The following is a 17,173-nucleotide window of genomic DNA, read 5'->3' as shown; positions in this document are numbered from 1 at the left end:
ACACTTCCCTGTCCCCTGTCACAGGCTGAAAAGCAGCTTCCAGGGACTGTCATTATGAGTGATGCTGTGTCCACCACGCTCTGTTTCAATGCCACAGGCAGCGTGATGGACCTGCAACCCCCAGCAGCCTTCTTTGCCTATGACCCCACACAGCCCCTCCAGCATTCCTGGAATTCAGGGCCCAGAACAGCCAGGCTCCACCAGCCCAAGGGCTCTCCCAGAACTGCTCTGCTGTGCCCGCAGCCCTGTAACGCCCTGGCTTCCGTTGGAGCAGAGCTCTCACCTCCAACCCCTCCTGCCAGGCACCAGCAGCCTTCCTGGCTCCAGTAGCAACAGTGGGTGTGAGACACACGGAGCTATCCCTTCCCTGTTCCTCAGGCACAACACCGTGGCCAGCTGGCCAAGGCAGGGGATTGTCCCACTCCTTCTCGCTCTGCCCCCTCAGGTGAGACCCCACCTGCAGAGCTGCCTCCAGCCCTGGAGTCCCCAGCACAGGAGGGACATGGAGCTGCTGGAGCGAGTCCAGAGAAGGGCAAGGAATGATCCAAGGGCTGGAGCCCCTGTGCTATGGAACACGCTGAGAGAGCTGGGGGTGTTCAGCCTGGAGGACAGAAGGCTCTGGGGAGACCTTACTCTGGCCTTTCAATATATAAAGGGGGCTTATAGGAAAGACAAAAAGACTTGTTACCAGGGCCTGGAGTGACAGGACAAGGGTGACGGTTTTACACTGAAGGAGAGTAGATTCAGATTAGATTTAAGGAAGAAATTATTTACAATGAAGGTATTGAGACTCTGGCACAGGTTGCCCAGAGAAGCTGTGGCTGCCTCATCCCTGGAATTGTTCAAGGCCAGGTCAGATTAGGCTTGGAGCAGTCTGGTCTAGTGAGTAGCAGGGTTGGACCAGGTAATCTTTGAAATCCAAACCTAGGGGTTCTGTGGTTCTGTCAATGCTCCCTGTGCTGCAGGACACTATGAACCACTGTCCCCACCATGTGAGGCACCTCTCTGGGCTCATGGCCACTGCCCATAAGCATTTTGGCAATAGAAGATGGATTCCACAGCTGGCAGGTACCGTGCCACCAAGCAAATCAGAGTCACCTTGCAGGAAAACAAGGACCTCCCTTGTGACCAAGGACTGTCTCTTTAGTCCCATACTCCATGTGACAGACACTGGTGTGTGGGAATGGCGGCAGGTGGCCCTGCCCTGAGTGCTGCTGGGGACACATCACCATGTCTAGAGGCTGCCACCAGGGACCAGCCAGCACAGGGCCACACCACATTATGGGGATGCTGGCCCTGCCAGTGCTGTGACCCCCCACACCACAGATCCATGGCACAGATCCACAGTAGAGCAGTTCCAAGCTGCAGACGAAGGACTCACTCTCCACATAGCACAGTGAAGGAGGGGACTGCACAGAAAACAACTGTTCTGGGCAGGGCCCAACTGCTCAAAGGGACTGGTGGGATGGGTGGCACTGGTGAGACAGAGCTGGTTGTCTCAGGCACCAATGAGGGGCAGCCTTCTACTTCCACTGAGAAGAGCACTGGGGACATGGCCCTAGACCACGGTGGCACAGTTAGAGGGAAAGCAGGATAGACCAAAGTAAATCCCATCTAAATGGGAAGCAGGAAGTAGATGACATGGGAACTAACACCAACTAAGGAAGAGTCACCATGTGAACTCTGGGGACCTGGAGTGAGGGCTGCACACAAAGCCTGGCTCAGGCCAGGTGTCCTGCAGGAAAGGAAATGGCTGAGGTGAAGACCCACCTCTGGACTGTGCTGATGGGGTAAAGGGGCAGAGTATGGATGCATCAGAGAAGGGCACAGGCTGCCATGGGACTTCTCTCTAGTTCAGTGTTCACCTGGGCACCAGCATTTTGACTGAAAAATGAGCAGTGAGCAGCACAGATCCTCACTGCCCTCCAAACCCCAGGTAAGCAAACACGCATGGTTCAGGTTATCCTCCCTCTCCTCCAAGACCCAGCTACACAAACACCTGCAGCTTGGGCTGAGACACAAGGACAGATGCACACAGGACTCCCTGTATCCCTGAGCTGCTTCATGTAGCTAAAGAGTAAAGTTGCATTTCTTAGAAAACCCAATTCTTGAAGCTCAGATCTGGGTTTTCACTGGTTATGTAATCAGGGAATTTTATCTCACATGCACCACAAATTCAAAACTGCCTCCACAGCAATACAAAGTACACAACAAACTTCTTTTCTACTTAGGTCAATGCATCCCTAAACTAAAAGGAAGTAAAAGGTTACCAGGAGCAAAGAATGACCAGAAAGTGCTGTATTTTTGCAATACAAAAAGCAGAAAAATTCTACATGATACAAACTCTCCCTCTGCTCCAACCCAGGAACAGAGAGATGTGAAATGGAAGCTGCCAGCCTGCCACGAAGACTAACTTCTCACACTGAAAAACGTGTAAAATGAAGTCCAGGGTGCTGCAGCAGCAATGGGAACCCTCCTTTGGACCATCAATAACTGGTTTGGGAAGTTCTTCTGTTCAGTAAGGGAAACATTGCCACTCACTTTTCACATTGCTGTATTTCTCGAGAATATTCACACAGCAAAGAGCAAGTTGTTCTTCCTTCAGGGCTGTCCCCCCACATCTCCCCTCACCTGCTCACTGAGACCTCCAAACGTTTTTACTCCTGTGAGCCCCCCTCCCTGACTGCCCTGCTGGGCTGGGCTGGCAGTTCAGACTCTGTAAGGCTGAATAAGAGCCTGAGCGCTCACCTGGCCAGGAGATGCTCACACCAGCCCTCCATCTCCCAGAAAATCACAGAACGGTTTTGGTTGGAAGGGACCTTAAAGACCAGCTTGTTCCAAACCTCTGCCATGGGCAGGGACACCTTCCACTAGACCAGGTTCTCCAAGTCCTGTCCAACCTGGCTTTGGACACTCCCAGGGATGGGGTAGCCACAGCTTCTCTGGGCAACTTGTGCCAGGGCCTCACCACCCTCACAGGGAAGAATTTCTTCCTAATATCTAATCCAAACCTGCTCTCTGTCAGTTTGAAGCCACTCCCTCTTGCCCTGTCACTCCAGTGAACAGGCCCCCTCCAGCTTCCTTGTAGGCCCTTTCAGATCCTGGAAGGTGCTCTGAGGTGTCAGAGATTGAAATGGTTAATGGCTTAAACATTAAGATCACCAAAAGACTTTTTTCTGCAAAGAAACAGCTGCTCATCGGGCAAAGCCCACCCCTCTCTGAATATGCCTACTGTGAAAAGACCTTCAGATGAGATAAGTGGGTGCCATTGCCCAACCGTCCTGAGTGCAGAAGGGTGTGCACACCTGAACCTACAAACTGGATTTCCAGATAAGGGAAGAGGTTGATAAAAAGCAAATTGTGCAGGGTGGGATAATCCTTCTTACCATGCCAATGTCCTCCCTTATATGATGACTCTACTGTGAAAACCCCTCAGGGAGCATTGAAGACATTTCACACCTACCCTGGGCTATTCATCTCAGATTTTAGACCATGATGGACCATAACTGATGCTAATGTAACACACAGCTGTAAGGTCTTAGAAGGTGTCAGAGACTCCTGACATGTCCCATGACACCATCCACTGTAAAACTCCCCAACCCAGGGGAGGTACAAGGCATTCCCACCTGAGCCTGAAGTGTATAATTACTCATGAAATCTTAGAGTTTGGGGAGGGGAATGCTTCCCCCACCCCCAACAGAGCAAAACCACCACTTCAACCAACAGACATGGAAGCTGCAACTACCAAGTTTCATTGCTGGATCCAGCGGGTGATTACTATATATATCTTTCCCTGTTTATCCTTTCTCTTCCTTTCCTTACACATTTCCTTAAGTGTTATTTTTATGATTTAATATTGCTGTATTACTATAGACGATAACAACCAAAACAGCTGCATATCTGTTTTCCTTTGAAACAAAACTGTTCTAAAATAAATCCTACATTTACAAACACTGATCATTCACTCTTATCCACACCAAGGGATTTATTAACAAGAACCTGGGTTACCCTCCCCTTCTGGGGTGGGTCATAACATGAGGTCTCCACACAACCTCTTTTTTTCCAAGCTGAACAGCCCCAATTGGTGACACCAAAATCTTCTGCTGGCTGCTAGAGGTGAGGCAATTTCATGGGGAGCCTAATAAGCTTTGGGATCCCCTCCTGGGCATGTAGGACCTCACAGGTGACCTCAGTGCCTAAGAGCAGAGATGTGAGTCATTCACAGGAGCAACTGAGGCATCACAGTCACTGTGCTGGGTAAAAATCTTTTCTAAGGTCATACTCTCCTCTCCAGCACCAGGTGACCAAGGACAAAGCTATGACACTGTGTTCTCTCTCTGTATGGCAGTGCCAGTTGCTCCAGGGGTCACACAGGATCCTGTGCCACAGCCTGCCCTGGTCACAGGAGGAGACCCAGCTCCTTGGTCAGGGAGTGACACAGGACACATGGTGTGATGAGGGAAGAGCTGCCAGGGCAGTGGAGAACACAAGTTCTTCTGCTTCTGCTGGCTGGATCTGCCACTGCCCCCAGCTCCTGAGTCTCCCTCACCAAGACAGCAGCAGTGACCCGAGCTCTGTGTGCATCACTTCTGCACCTACAGGAGAGCAGAGTAGTATTGTCAAAAAATACTTCAGCCAAAGCATTCGTCTCTGCTTGGATGCTGAATTCAGATGTTCCTTCCAAAATCCCCTCTGTTCTCTGAGTTCCTGTCCCTCCCTCTCACCCAGGCCAGCCACAAAGCTTGTGACTGACCAGAGATTATCAGCAGAGATCATATTTCTAGAGAATGGCCTTTCCTCCTCTCCTATTTCCTTTACATATTTACTGTGAGAGAATGTTTCATTGAAAAGCTTCTCCAGCAGCATTTTCCAGGTGGAGATGCCAGTTCGCATGGGATCACCATCCCCTCCCAGCTGGCTTTCCTCACCCTGCCTGAATTCGTCGATCTCAACAGCAGCAAAGTGATGGACTGGTGGACAGGGGACACTTACTAGGCACAGAAAGGTTGGAACATTATTGAAGGTAAACAGGCCCCGTTGGGTTTTTACAAATGTAGACCCTGAAACTGTGCAATGACCTTATTTGTCTTGTTAGAAAAGGTAAATGTGCCTGTAATAAAGCTGGACTAGTGCAGGGCATGGTCTGGACCCCAACTAACTCAAGCATCAATAATTTGCATCAGTAAATGCTTCACTGATAAGAGTTCAGAGTGCAACTGTTATGTGTTGAGTGGGAAAGATTTATAGTGGGACCTCAAAGGTGGCCTTCCTTAGCCTACTGCTAATAATATCCATGAAAATATAAAATTAGTGCTGCTAAATTCTGCCTATTACAAAAACTATTGCTAGCATGGTACATAAGGGCTCCTGGAGAGAGAGCCCTTATGTGTGACTGGAGTGTTCGGTAAACTGGGCTCTGGCTGGCTGCTGACTCACTGGAGTAGGCAGAAAAGGCAGCACTCTGGGGTGACAGAGGCCCCTAGGGCAGAACAGGAGTGCAGGAAATCCTGAAGGAGCATCAAGACTTCGGGTGTGTGGCTGGGGCGATGCTCTGGGAGCTGCTGCTCTTGTTACAGACACCACAGGTGAGACAAACACGGAGTTTGCACAGTTTCAGGGTCTACATTTGTAAAAGGATGTTGAAAATATTAGGGGGTTATAGCCCAGCCATAAAACACATTTCTCTTAAGGCAGATTGGTCTAAGCTGCTCAGTCCCTAATCTCCTCAAAGAAAAGCTCAAGAGGTGACTGCATCAGAGTCAGAAAGTACCTGCTGGGGAAAGGGGTGTGGCAAAGACAGGGCTCCTTAACTCTGCAAACAGAGCAGAAACCAGAGCCCACAGCCAGCCACTAATACAGGACTTACTCGTACTAAATAGTATTAGGAGCAAAATTCATGACCAGGACAACCTCATGGTGGCAAAATCTCCAGAAGCTGAAGAGGCACCTTTAATGCAAGACTTTGGAGATCTTCACTGTCTGGCATTATTTTGGAAGGCCAACGTGCAGCACCCCAGGGCTTGACACATCAATGCCATCCCCACTGCTGCTGCCAAGGGCTGTGTTAAAGGGCTGTCAGGTGTTTCAGGCCCATCAAGGAACTTTCTCACAGAACCTCACCAAGGACCCAGAGTTTTGGTAGGGATGCTCTGCAGGTCCTTGAAGTCGTTACTGAACCAAACACTGAACTGCCCAGTTATTTTTCCACAGCCATAAATCCTAACCAACAGGCCAGCTCCAAACACACACTGAAAGGAGTCCAGAAGGAAGCACAGCAAAGGAACTACTTCTCATCCTAGAGGATTCTGTGATGCAGCAGAGAAAGGGAACCAAGAAGGTGTCTACAGATGAAGTCACACGCATCCTAACCAGAAATCAAACGTAACATGCAGATGGCCATCAGCAAAGGTGAGTCATCGAGTGGCAAGGCCAGGCCGCAGTCATCACAGTGTGAGCCTCATAATCTGGTTTCTTAAATATCTCTTCTGTTCAACCAGTCTGGGTGCAGGATCAAGAGACTTCCCCTGCTGTATTCCAATGCCTCTCTTTCTGGCCTCATCACCTGTGAAAGGCTGATCCTGAAAAGCACAACCCTCACCCCCAGATCCAATCCTGACTCCAATCCTTCCCATATTATGGGAAACAGGAGCTTTTGCATTCCATGGACACTGGAGTCCCTAGTCCCAAAGCAGGTGCTGCCATGGCCCTGTGTTCTGCCTGCTCCACTGCTGAGGGCCAAACGGGCTCCAGGAGGGTGGGAGGACCTGCACACACACCTGCACACCTGGGACCTGCACAGCCCTTCACTCCCTCTTCCCATACCTGACACTGCCCTAAGGTTCCTTGCCCACTCCTCTTGGTATCTCTGCTGCCCTGACGGTCCCGTTCTGCTGCCTGTGGCCTCCAACCAGCCTTCTGGGAGCTGATCAGGGCTGTGGGGCCACCCTGGGCCACCCCAGCACAGCCACCCAGGCAGAGCAAACCTGCAGCAGCCAGGAGCTGCTTCCAGCTGAACATCCCATGCCTCCCGAGGGCAACTATCTCCCAGACCTGACTTTCAGGCACTTCCCACTTAAATCCTAGTGGCCAAAACATGTTTTTTTCCCCCACTTTTAGCACTCTTCTCCACAAACCTCATGTCCTGCCCACAGTACTGCTGGGCAAGCAGTCAGCTTACACAGGTGGCTACTGTCAGGCTTCCCCAGGTCGATACAAACTGGCTGTGCAGCCGAGCATCCAAACAGGCAAGGAGGGAAATCCCATCCTGCCGTGTACCCGGCGGGATGAGGGTGAAATGCCGAGGCACAGACCCAAGCTCAGCACTGCAGCAGGGCTGCTCAGCATGGGCTCTGCACCATGTGATTGCAGGGGCCACATCTGGAAAGGAGAAGTCTCACAGAGAGCAAACCAGATTTCTGCCAGTGGATGAGTGAGCAGACGTCATGTTCTGAGCTGAAGGCACGCGGGTGACAGCGGCAGCACACGGTGACAGCAGTGGGGACAGCTGCGCGCACAGCTCAGGCATCTCCCCAGCATTCCCTACGCCACAGGCAGGAAAGCCTGGATCCAGCCTGTCCTGCTCGCAGAGGGGCAGGGCCACATGTCTCCCAGTCTCCTCCCAGATCTGTTTTCTCAGTCATAAAAAATTATGGCTGGGTTCCAAGTTTCAGAGAAAAGAGGAAAAAAATGTCCAAACATACAGTAATATTTAGGAACATCCAAGAGGACTTTAGTTGCATGAAATCAAACCCACAGCCTGCCTGTGCAGAAAAATGACTGATTGAGCCCGATGAAACCTGGGCATTGGGTCAGGAACGCAAAGCTGAAACAGGCTCTTGCTGTGGTTCCAAGTTGAGAAAAGGATCCAGAGAACTCCTGCATCCCTACAGCCTTCCCCTCCATGAGCACAGGATGAGAGGGGACAGAGCTGTCACTGTCACCTTCCTTGGGTAATTTTTTTTCTGTGCACAGCCTGATCCCTGCCCAAGCCATCCAAACACAGGGACACAGCCTCCAGCTGGCCTTGACACCAATGCCAGCAGTGACTGGCCACCTTCTCCAGAGGAGAGTGGGGAGCAGGAAAACATCCTGAGCACAGACAGGGCTGTGCACAGGCCCCTGCTCCTGCACAGGTAGGGACACACAGACTGTGTTCACTGGGACATGGGTAATGCCCTGGCACCAAGAGGGCTGCTCTGTATCTGTGCACTGCACATCCTCTTGCCCACACCCTCAGGGAGAGCACAGTGGGCAGCCCCTGGGAAGGGGGGAAAGCACAGGGCAATGGCACCCAGGTGACCTGGGAAAAGGACCTGAGTGACCAAGGACACTGGTGACACCATCAAACTCTGCCCCTGGAGGTCCCAAAGGAGTGGGGCAGGGCAGGACATCGGTCCTCATGCTGGCTGGGTCCACCCCTGCTTAAACCAAGCACTTCCAGTCTCCCCCCTCTCCTCTCTGACACGGACACTGGGTTCACTGGAGTGTTCAGAAGGCAAAAAGCAGTAATGTCACAAAGGCCACCAGTGTCAGTGTGGTACACAGAGCCCACTCCCATCAGCAGCACCCACACAGCCAGAGGCAAGGCAGGGATCACGGGGAGCAGCACATGGGGAGGACACGGGGTTGGCCAGGAGCAACCTCACCCCAACCTCACCTGGAGCAAAACCCCAGCGCTGGCACCAGCATGGGGCAAATCTGGGTGAAGAGGGCTCAGAATGGCCCAGGGGCTGCCCCAGGGGCCAGGGGCTGCCTGGGGACTCAATCCTGCCTTTGTGTCAGAGAACATAAGGTAGCAACAGGCCTTTCCTTACTGTAACAATCGCAGAGGAACTGAAAGCCAAAAACAAAACAACCTCCCCAGCACTGCAGCTCCAAGGCCAAGATGCTGCTCACTGGGAACAGCTCCAACACTTTTGGTTCAAACCCATGGCATTTATTTGGCAGCTGGACATGGCTCCTGCTGCCTCCTCAGGCTGCTCACAGCCAGACTGGCCAAAATCCAGTGTTACTGTTACCAACACTCTCTGGGGACCAGCCCCAGTGAACAAGGTGTTACAGGTTCTTTCAGGGGGCAAGTGCTCGTGCTGCAGGAATTACTGCAAGTGTTATAAGGTTGCAAAACAAGACACTCTCATCAGGAAGAAGCATCCAGCAGCCCTTAACAGAGCCTCCCTGGCTGAACACAGCTACTGCTCTTGGCCTATTTTACACTAAAAAAAAATACTATTTTCCTTTTGAGAGAAGTATGGTGGCTTGACTCCTTCCCAGGTATATCCAGCTTTGACCACAGCATTCCTACAGACATCAGCCTCTCCTGGCTTGGAGAAAGAGCTGGCAAATGTGTCTGCACACTGGGGACATCTCCCTGTTTCCCAGGCTTCCCAGTACATGGAAATGCTCATGTACTTGGAAAGGAGTCACTGAGGCCAGAGAGCAGCAGGGAAGAGGCCAGTCACCTCCCACACTGCTTGCCAGCTGCTGGCTGTCCCACAAACCCTGTGCCATGCCAAGGTCTGAAAAACACAAACTGAACTGGAACACTTTTGCTCATTTAAAAGTCCACTCAAGTCTGGAGCTGGTAATGGAGCTGCACAAAGAGCAGAGTGCATATGGACAGACAGATGGCAGAAAGGAAAACCAAGGGGCTATAGAAGCACTCACCCACCCACAGCCCAAGGGAAAGGAAGCAGACAGACACATCAGGAACTGTCATGGTGTAACTACACCAACGGTCGGAGCAGAGCCAACCACCTACCTGTGGCTCTAAGAAAAGGGGGAAACATTAATTCCTGAAATTATCACTCACTGAACTCGGGAGGGAAAAGGTGACAGCAATTTTTCAAGAGCTCTATCTGCAGATATGACACACACCTCAGAGTGTAGGGGCAAGGCAGTGACAGCCCAAACCCCATAAAGCCATGCTGTCCAGGTGCCTGCAGTCTGGGATGCAAAAGCAGACTCGGGTCAGATAGTTCACACTGCTCTGGCTCCCACCCCTCCTGGCCACCCCTCTTTGCTGCTGCCCTCAGCATCCCACACCTCACCAACACACCAAACTGGGCAGCTCCGACCCAGCCTCTTCCCTGCAAGGAGCTCCACACACTCGTCAAGAGTGTTGAGAGCAGAGACATGGCTCTGGCCCCTCTCCAACCTCACAAGGTCTTTATTTAACAAACTGCCCTCTTTCACCATGTTTTGTGGGTCTGGTGCTTGCACAGACTTTGCTGCACCATAGCGTCAGTCTCCAAGAACACCTGTACTATCCTGTTCAGCTCAATGAATTTCTACCTCTGCTAGAAGGGCAGTGAGAGGAAAAGGTCAAATGCTCTGCAATCCAGACTCTGCACTTACACAGATCAGTCAGGGCAGACAGGTTTGCCTTGGACATCACAATCAGATAAAACCCATCTGAGAGCTGTGACCTGGGCCAGATGGGCACTGTACCTTAAAAGAGAGATATTTTCCTTTTTTCTCCTTAGTGGTAGATCAAGAGAGTTTGTAAGACAGTATTTTTCAGCATACAGAATAAAGCATACATAAAAAAGTAACAAAAGTTAAATACAGGCACTGAAATCAAAGTTACATGGACAGCAGCAGGCACACAGCTCTCTGCACAAGGTACCCTCAGCTCACATGAGAGCAGAGATGCATTTTCAAAGCAGCCTGAAGCACAGAAGAAGTGTTTAAAAGCCTCAGAGAGCTTCCAAATTCACCACCACAGCTTTTCTCCCTGGGAGGGGAGGGCAGCAAACAAGCAGGACAGACTCTCAGGAGCCAGGACTCAGCCCCAGCAATTTCCACACAGCTGCTCTACTCCTGCCGCTCTCCAGAATCACATTCCCCTGGAATTAAGTTCTGGCACACTTTGGAATTAAAGAGGTTTGCAATAATCACTATAATTCTGCTCTGCAATAATTCCTGTGACATAATCTTACCAGAGTAAATGGATTTCTTGCAGACCAAGACAAACCTGCACTCTAACGGCAAGGCTCCCCCTGAGTGCTGGGTTTTTTTGGAGCTGCTGGAAGGCACAGAGCTCCTCTCCACTCCAGCACCACAGCCCTGGCAGCAGCAGAGGAACCCAGCAAAAAATGGGAATGCGGTCACTTTGCCACAGCCTGGACACCTCTGCTGACGCTGCCAGCAAGCAGCGCCCCATCCAGAGCTCGGTTCCATCTGGGAAAGGGGTAATCCCATGGGAAACAGGCTGATGACAGGCAGGGCCATGCTGAGTCAGGCCTCAGGAGGGGGGTGAGGTCCTGCAGATCCCACAGATACAGCAGCTGATCCCACTCACCGCCATGTACGGCCGGCACCCTGCATCCCGCGTTTTGGCAATGGAGTCCACGAGCTGTCCACTAATGCCAAAGTCACAGAGTTTAATATTCCCATTTCTGTCCAGAAGAATATTGGAAGGTTTGATGTCTGCAGGGGAAAGAAATTTAAAGCAGTAAGTCATGGCTGGAGGTTTCGATTTCAGGAGCAGCAGCTGCAGAGGGTCGAGGCCCGCACCCCTTGGCGCTGGATGTGCTCGCTGGGGATCCTGAGTGGGAGCACGAGGACACGGAGGCAGTCCCAGAGATGCCCCGTGCCTGGGGGTAGAGGCAGATACCCATGCCCAACCACCCTGAAATCACACTTACATGGAAAAAGCAAAGGCTGAAGGGGCAACAGAACAGGCACTGGAGACACCTGTGCAAAAGCTGCACAGACTTGTGGCATTGCATGTGCTATTCACACTTTGACTGAAGCAAAAGCTGTTTACAATTCTTGCAATTATTTTCATAAACAAGAAGAAAAGATGTGAACTCACCTCTGTGAATGATTTTCAAGTTTTCTTTTAAGTGGTTTAGTGCTTTCACAGTCTAGGAAAGAAAAACAGATGAAAAATTAGCAGATGTCCTTGGGATTATTACATTTTTGGAGCTCCGAGAACAGAGGAAAAAAACATTCAGTATGTTGAGATATCACTCCTGTAATATGCCATGTAATAAAAGCATTTTTCTCTGAACTTCTCCTGCAAAGAGATAGTGATATAAGAGAGGGGATGTGCTTAAGTGAACACACATCCCCCGTGACCTGGAAAGATCCCAGTCTGGGAGAGGGGAACAAGGGGTGAAATCAAAACAATCTCTGATATTAATTATCCTGAGCAGTAACTTATTTCAAGCCCTATGCTGTATTTTTTCAGTAGGTAACAACTGTTCCCATTCCTTGACTTTTTACTGGGCCAGGACTTGAAAACATCAGCCAGGTTCTCCACTCGCTGAAGAGTCTCCTGTGCTTTTGGGAGTCTTTGCACAAGGCTGCCAGAGTCTTCTCTGGACTGGAGGGGCCCAGCATCCCCTGCAGAAACCTGGTGGACCTGACAGATTTTTACAGGCAGCAGCAGGACAGAGATTTCAGGATACCCTTCAAAACCACAGACCCAAACCACATATTTATTTTGCAGGGCCAGACCTTGCCCTTGTTGCCCTTTCAGCCAACAAAGAGTTCATTTTGGCACAGTCAAGGGGAATTTTATAGGGATTCTTAAAGGAAGAAAGGGGGCTCCGCGTAGCAAGCCTGGATACCCTGGATGGGATTCCTCTCCCTTCACACCTCAGCCCCCACACAGAGGCACCAACCTCTCTCCAGTGCCTCGAGTGTGAAGGTGGGAAACACACTGAGACCAGAGCCTAGTGGGGTTCACCTGTCCTGGGTAAAAATGCCCAACTCCTTGTTCCCTGTACAAATGAGGAAAAGGGAGACAGCTCATCTTTTTTAGGTACCTTCCTTGGGATGAGACAGCTTCCAGCAATGCTTACCCTTGTGCACACGAAGCAATCCCTGCACAGGGAGGGTGGTGTCTGTGCTGCTGGTGCTGACATTCAAGCAGACAGAGCAGGAAGCTGGTCCTGAGGTCTCTTTATGAACTCATTACTGACCCCAGAACCTGCTTTTCCACCATGCAGTATGCTGTGGAAAAGTCACAAGCACCCTCAAGGACCATTCACAGCACGGTGCAAAAAGCAGCAGCAGTTCTGCTGCACAAACCAACCAGATCTTCACATGGAGTGACAGACCTGAACTCTTCACATTAGCTTCAACAAAAAGGTTTAACAAAATACTCACAGCTAAAGTGATTTTGCCTAGGATTTCTTCTGGAATAACATCATCTAATACACTATATACATATTTGTAAAACTTATCAAACGAGGTAGACATGAGCTCCATACAGATCCAACAGTCACCCTGGAAAGAGAAAAGAATCTGTGTTACTGCCGAGACAAAAATGAGAAATACAAATCCAGACAGCATACGGAGATCCCTTGAATCCAATGAAACACACTGCATCTGTGCATTTGACAAGAAGGATGGAATTCAGCTTGATTCATTTTAGCAAAGAAAGACTTGCTCCATCCACAGCAGAGGCCCACCTTACAGCTGACATTACAGTTTAGATGCCTAAACCTGAATGAATCTTGCACACTGTTTGGCTCTCCAGAAGGCTGCAGGCACAGGGAAACACCAGCAGGCACAGTAAGACTAAAACAAAATCCCTTCAGTTTATGGCTGTCCTGCAGAGGACAGAAGACATTTCATTCAACATTCAGAGATACCGTCTAAGAAAGAGAAAATGAAAATAAACCTAAGCGTGGGGGGAGATTGTGGATTTGCATCTTACAGCTAAACAATTAAAGTGCAGAAAATTGTAAAATATACCAGAATATGTGTTCAACCAAACCAAGCTGAACTGCCACAGGAGAATAACGTGTTCTTTCATCAAACTCTCCTGAGATCTGTAAATTGAACTGCTCACAATGGATTTGCTGGGGATGACAAATGGATCCCCACAGTATACTTTAGTGTGTGTCTGCCCTATGGTAGACTGAGAGAGAGCTTAGCCATGCACCGATCTGAGTTATTTCCATTTTTTGGAACATTTTAGCCCCATTGAGGAGGACAGGAGGCTTTCCATGAGCTATTTCTGTAGATTCTCATGCACTTGAGGCAACTCTTTATTGCAGAAATACTAAACCATTAGACCCAGACCTGCCCTCACCAGAAATGACATCCTCACACCTATCTCCTACAGACTGTACCACAGTGAGTGCCCAAACTGCATCAGCTGTCAAAAGCTACATGCAGAACAGCCTGGGTGTCTCATCCTGGCTAAACACCACCCCCAAGCCCTCTGTGAGGAGGCTTGTGCAGGCAGTGCTGCCTAGGGCTGAGGGGCAGCCCCAGGCACAGGATAATGTTCTGCTTAGGACAAGCTGCACACTCCTGTGATACAAGAAGTAACAAATAGAGGACAAATTCTCCAAGTTATTATCCTACAGAAGGCAGATTTTTCCTGACCAAAGCAAACACAAACCAACTCAACTCAACATGGAAATAAAATTAGGAAAAACCCCTAGGGTATGGGCATGCTGAAGGAATGGCAAGGGCCCCTGCTCCATCCTACACACCTACAAACCACTTCTCAATCTCTCCATCTCAGGAGTGTCAGGAGCAATTCTCCAATTAAATTTATCTGGTGGAAAGGCTTGTAGAGCTGTAGAGGTTTTAAGGCCAAAAAGGGCGTTTCTGCCACTTGGAATGACCTCCTGTGAAACACAAGTAAGGAACTGCATGACCAAGTTGCCTCCAGCCCAAAGATTTAGGTTGAGGGAACAGAAGAGGCCAGCAAAGGTGCTGCCAAACACCACATGCTGGTACGGGCAGAGGCAGTGGTGCCTCTCAGCTTGGCCTTGGGCTGCTCCCACATGAGCAAGGCTCTTCTCAGCTACACAAACAGCAAACTGCCAGGAAGGGTCCATGTGCCACCAACATTACAGGTGCTGCTGCTCCAGTGACAGTAAATCCCCCACTGTCTCCTGCCAAAGGAGGGATGCTGACTCCAAAGGACAGCCTCTCCCTTCTGAGAAGAGGGTATCTGCTTTCCTAGGAAGGGCTGAGCCGCTGGTGGGCTGGCAGGAGAAGAAGACTGTGGGTATGGAGCCCTAGGCAGCTCCATTTTACACAGCTCTTTTGGCACCAGGCCTTTCAAATTAGCACAAGGCAGAGCAGGAGCTGATGTCACCCACCCAAGGGAAATGGCTGCTACAAGCCTGAGCCCAGAAAACACTCATTTCACCCAAAAGAAAGCAAAAGGGACTCATGGAATAGGTGCTGTGCCAGACATGGAAGCAGAGACATCACAGTGAAAGAGGCAAGAGCAGTGCAGCAGGAAAAGGGCAGGACCAGCACTTCAGAACACCTGGAGAAAAGTGAACTCGGGCTGCTGGACACCAAAAGATCAGCTGGGAATGAATTCGGCTAACGAACCATTCAAGTTAAACTGCAGAAGGGAAATGGGGCAACAAACATGTAGAAAATTTCTCTTTTCAGCACCAACAGCAAAGTGCAGCTGAGGCACTTCCATATGATGGAGAGTGGCTCAGAGCAAGCAACTCCAGAACTCCAGCGCTAGTGATGGGCACAAGTCAAGCAAGACTGGAAGCCCAACAGAGCCTTACAAACCCTCTGCAGGGAGAGCAGACATGAACAGGCTCTACACTGCTTCTGTTTTGACCAGTTTTATATAAAAAATGGGATAGGGTTGTATTCCCAGGTTATTGTACTGAGACTGTGGAGACTGGATTGGTTGTAGTGCCAGAACAACACTGACCACCTGCAGCCTCGTATTTGTGTCCAACTGCACCAATATTGTGAGTGGCTTCAGTTGCCCAGGTTACAACAGCTGGTGTTTGGACAGCAAAACAAACCAAGTGGAGCAGCAGGCAGCCTGAGCAGAGCCCGTATTGTAACAAAAGCTCCACGTGTACTCTGTGCATCTGTGGGGCTGGGATGGGTGTGGTACTGAAACCTCATATACGTACAATAAATTGCTATGCAGTGTTGATTTTTAAGCATAACAAACCCTGTATATGATCAAAGGCACCAAAGGAAAGATCTAAGGCATGTGCCATACAGAAATCCTGGATGTGGGCATTTATTGATCTGGTAATATAAAAACCTACCTGACCAACATGAATTCATGTCAGCAAGATCAATGGAAAAAGATAACAGATCTTTTCCATCATGCAGCTCTATTAAGGCTGGTGGCAAGATTCAAAAGTCTACAGGTTAACTCTTCCTGGGACTTGGAAAGTCTTACCTGTTGGCAAACTGGTGAATTTTTATGGGAAGAAAAAGGCAGGCTGGCAGAGATGGCAGGGCACTGGGCACCCAGCCCCCTTCCTGACCAAATACCAGGAAGTGCTGATGTCCGTGGGCAAGTCCTGCTCCATTGTGAACTGTGAGAACAAACCCATCCTAATCAACGTTTCTCTTTAATTTTTGCTCTTAGGTCAGGGTGATTTCCACTTATAAAATGACAGAAGAAGCATTTTAATTTTCTCTTCCTGCTAGAGCTATTCTTCCAAAGAATGTATTTTAGCCCTTATTGGGTACGAAATCACCAGATGCTAATGCACAACTTGTAGCATTCCAAAAAGTGTCCAGGAAACAGCCTGTGCATTTAATTCAAAATATTTCTGCCCAGAACAGACACAAAAGCTGCTTCACCAGCAGTGGGGATGCTTCAGCATCTCAGTGCAGAACCTTAAGTTTCCAGAGATGTCATTGGAGTGGATCTAGGGGTCCAGGTGGACACTGAGTTGAACATGAGCCAACAATGTGTTCTTGCTGTGCAGAAGGATCACTGCACCCTGGGCTGCATCAGGCGAAGCATCACCAGCAGGTTGAGGGGGATGATCCTTTCCCTTGATCCGGCACTGGTGAGGCAACACCTGGTGTGCTGTGACCAGTGCTGGGCTCCCCACTGAAGAGTCTCCAACAAAGGGCCACTAAGATGACTAAGTGAAAGGAGAATTTCTCCCATGAGGAGAGCCAAGACTGTTCAGCCTGGAGAAGGTTTAGGGAAATCTCATTCATGTCTCAGGTCCTTATAGGACCTGAGGGGAAGTTGCACAGAGGATGGAGCCAGGCTCTGCTCAGTGGTGCCCAGCACTTCGACCAGGCCACAACCTGCCCCACCCACCACTCTGTGATACAAACACTGAAGGTTTATGGCATCCACACACTGCAGGGAGCAGCCAACTCTTTATGCAAGCTCCACCTGCACTAGGGAGAGAGACAGAGGAATGTCACCACCACCAGACATCCTTATGTGTCACAAAGG

General features: G+C 50.0%; 1 protein-coding gene across 2 annotated transcripts in view; it reads right to left on the bottom strand.

The window, feature by feature from the left end:
- Positions 1 to 17,173, bottom strand: part of MAP2K4 (mitogen-activated protein kinase kinase 4) — a 60,281-nt gene that overhangs the window by 8,324 nt on the left and 34,784 nt on the right. For both annotated transcript variants that reach the window (XM_032706346.1, XM_032706345.1), the window contains 3 exons: positions 13,117 to 13,236; positions 11,816 to 11,867; positions 11,300 to 11,427 (listed from right to left, as the gene is read on the bottom strand). In XM_032706346.1, the coding sequence (XP_032562237.1) occupies positions 11,300 to 11,427; positions 11,816 to 11,867; positions 13,117 to 13,236 (300 nt within the window). The remainder of the gene's footprint in view (positions 1 to 11,299; positions 11,428 to 11,815; positions 11,868 to 13,116; positions 13,237 to 17,173) is intronic.

The sequence above is a fragment of the Chiroxiphia lanceolata genome, chromosome 19 (genome assembly GCF_009829145.1).
Source record: "Chiroxiphia lanceolata isolate bChiLan1 chromosome 19, bChiLan1.pri, whole genome shotgun sequence".
In the NCBI taxonomy this organism is placed as follows: Eukaryota; Metazoa; Chordata; class Aves; order Passeriformes; family Pipridae; genus Chiroxiphia; species Chiroxiphia lanceolata.
This window is presented reverse-complemented; position numbering and strand designations above follow the sequence as displayed.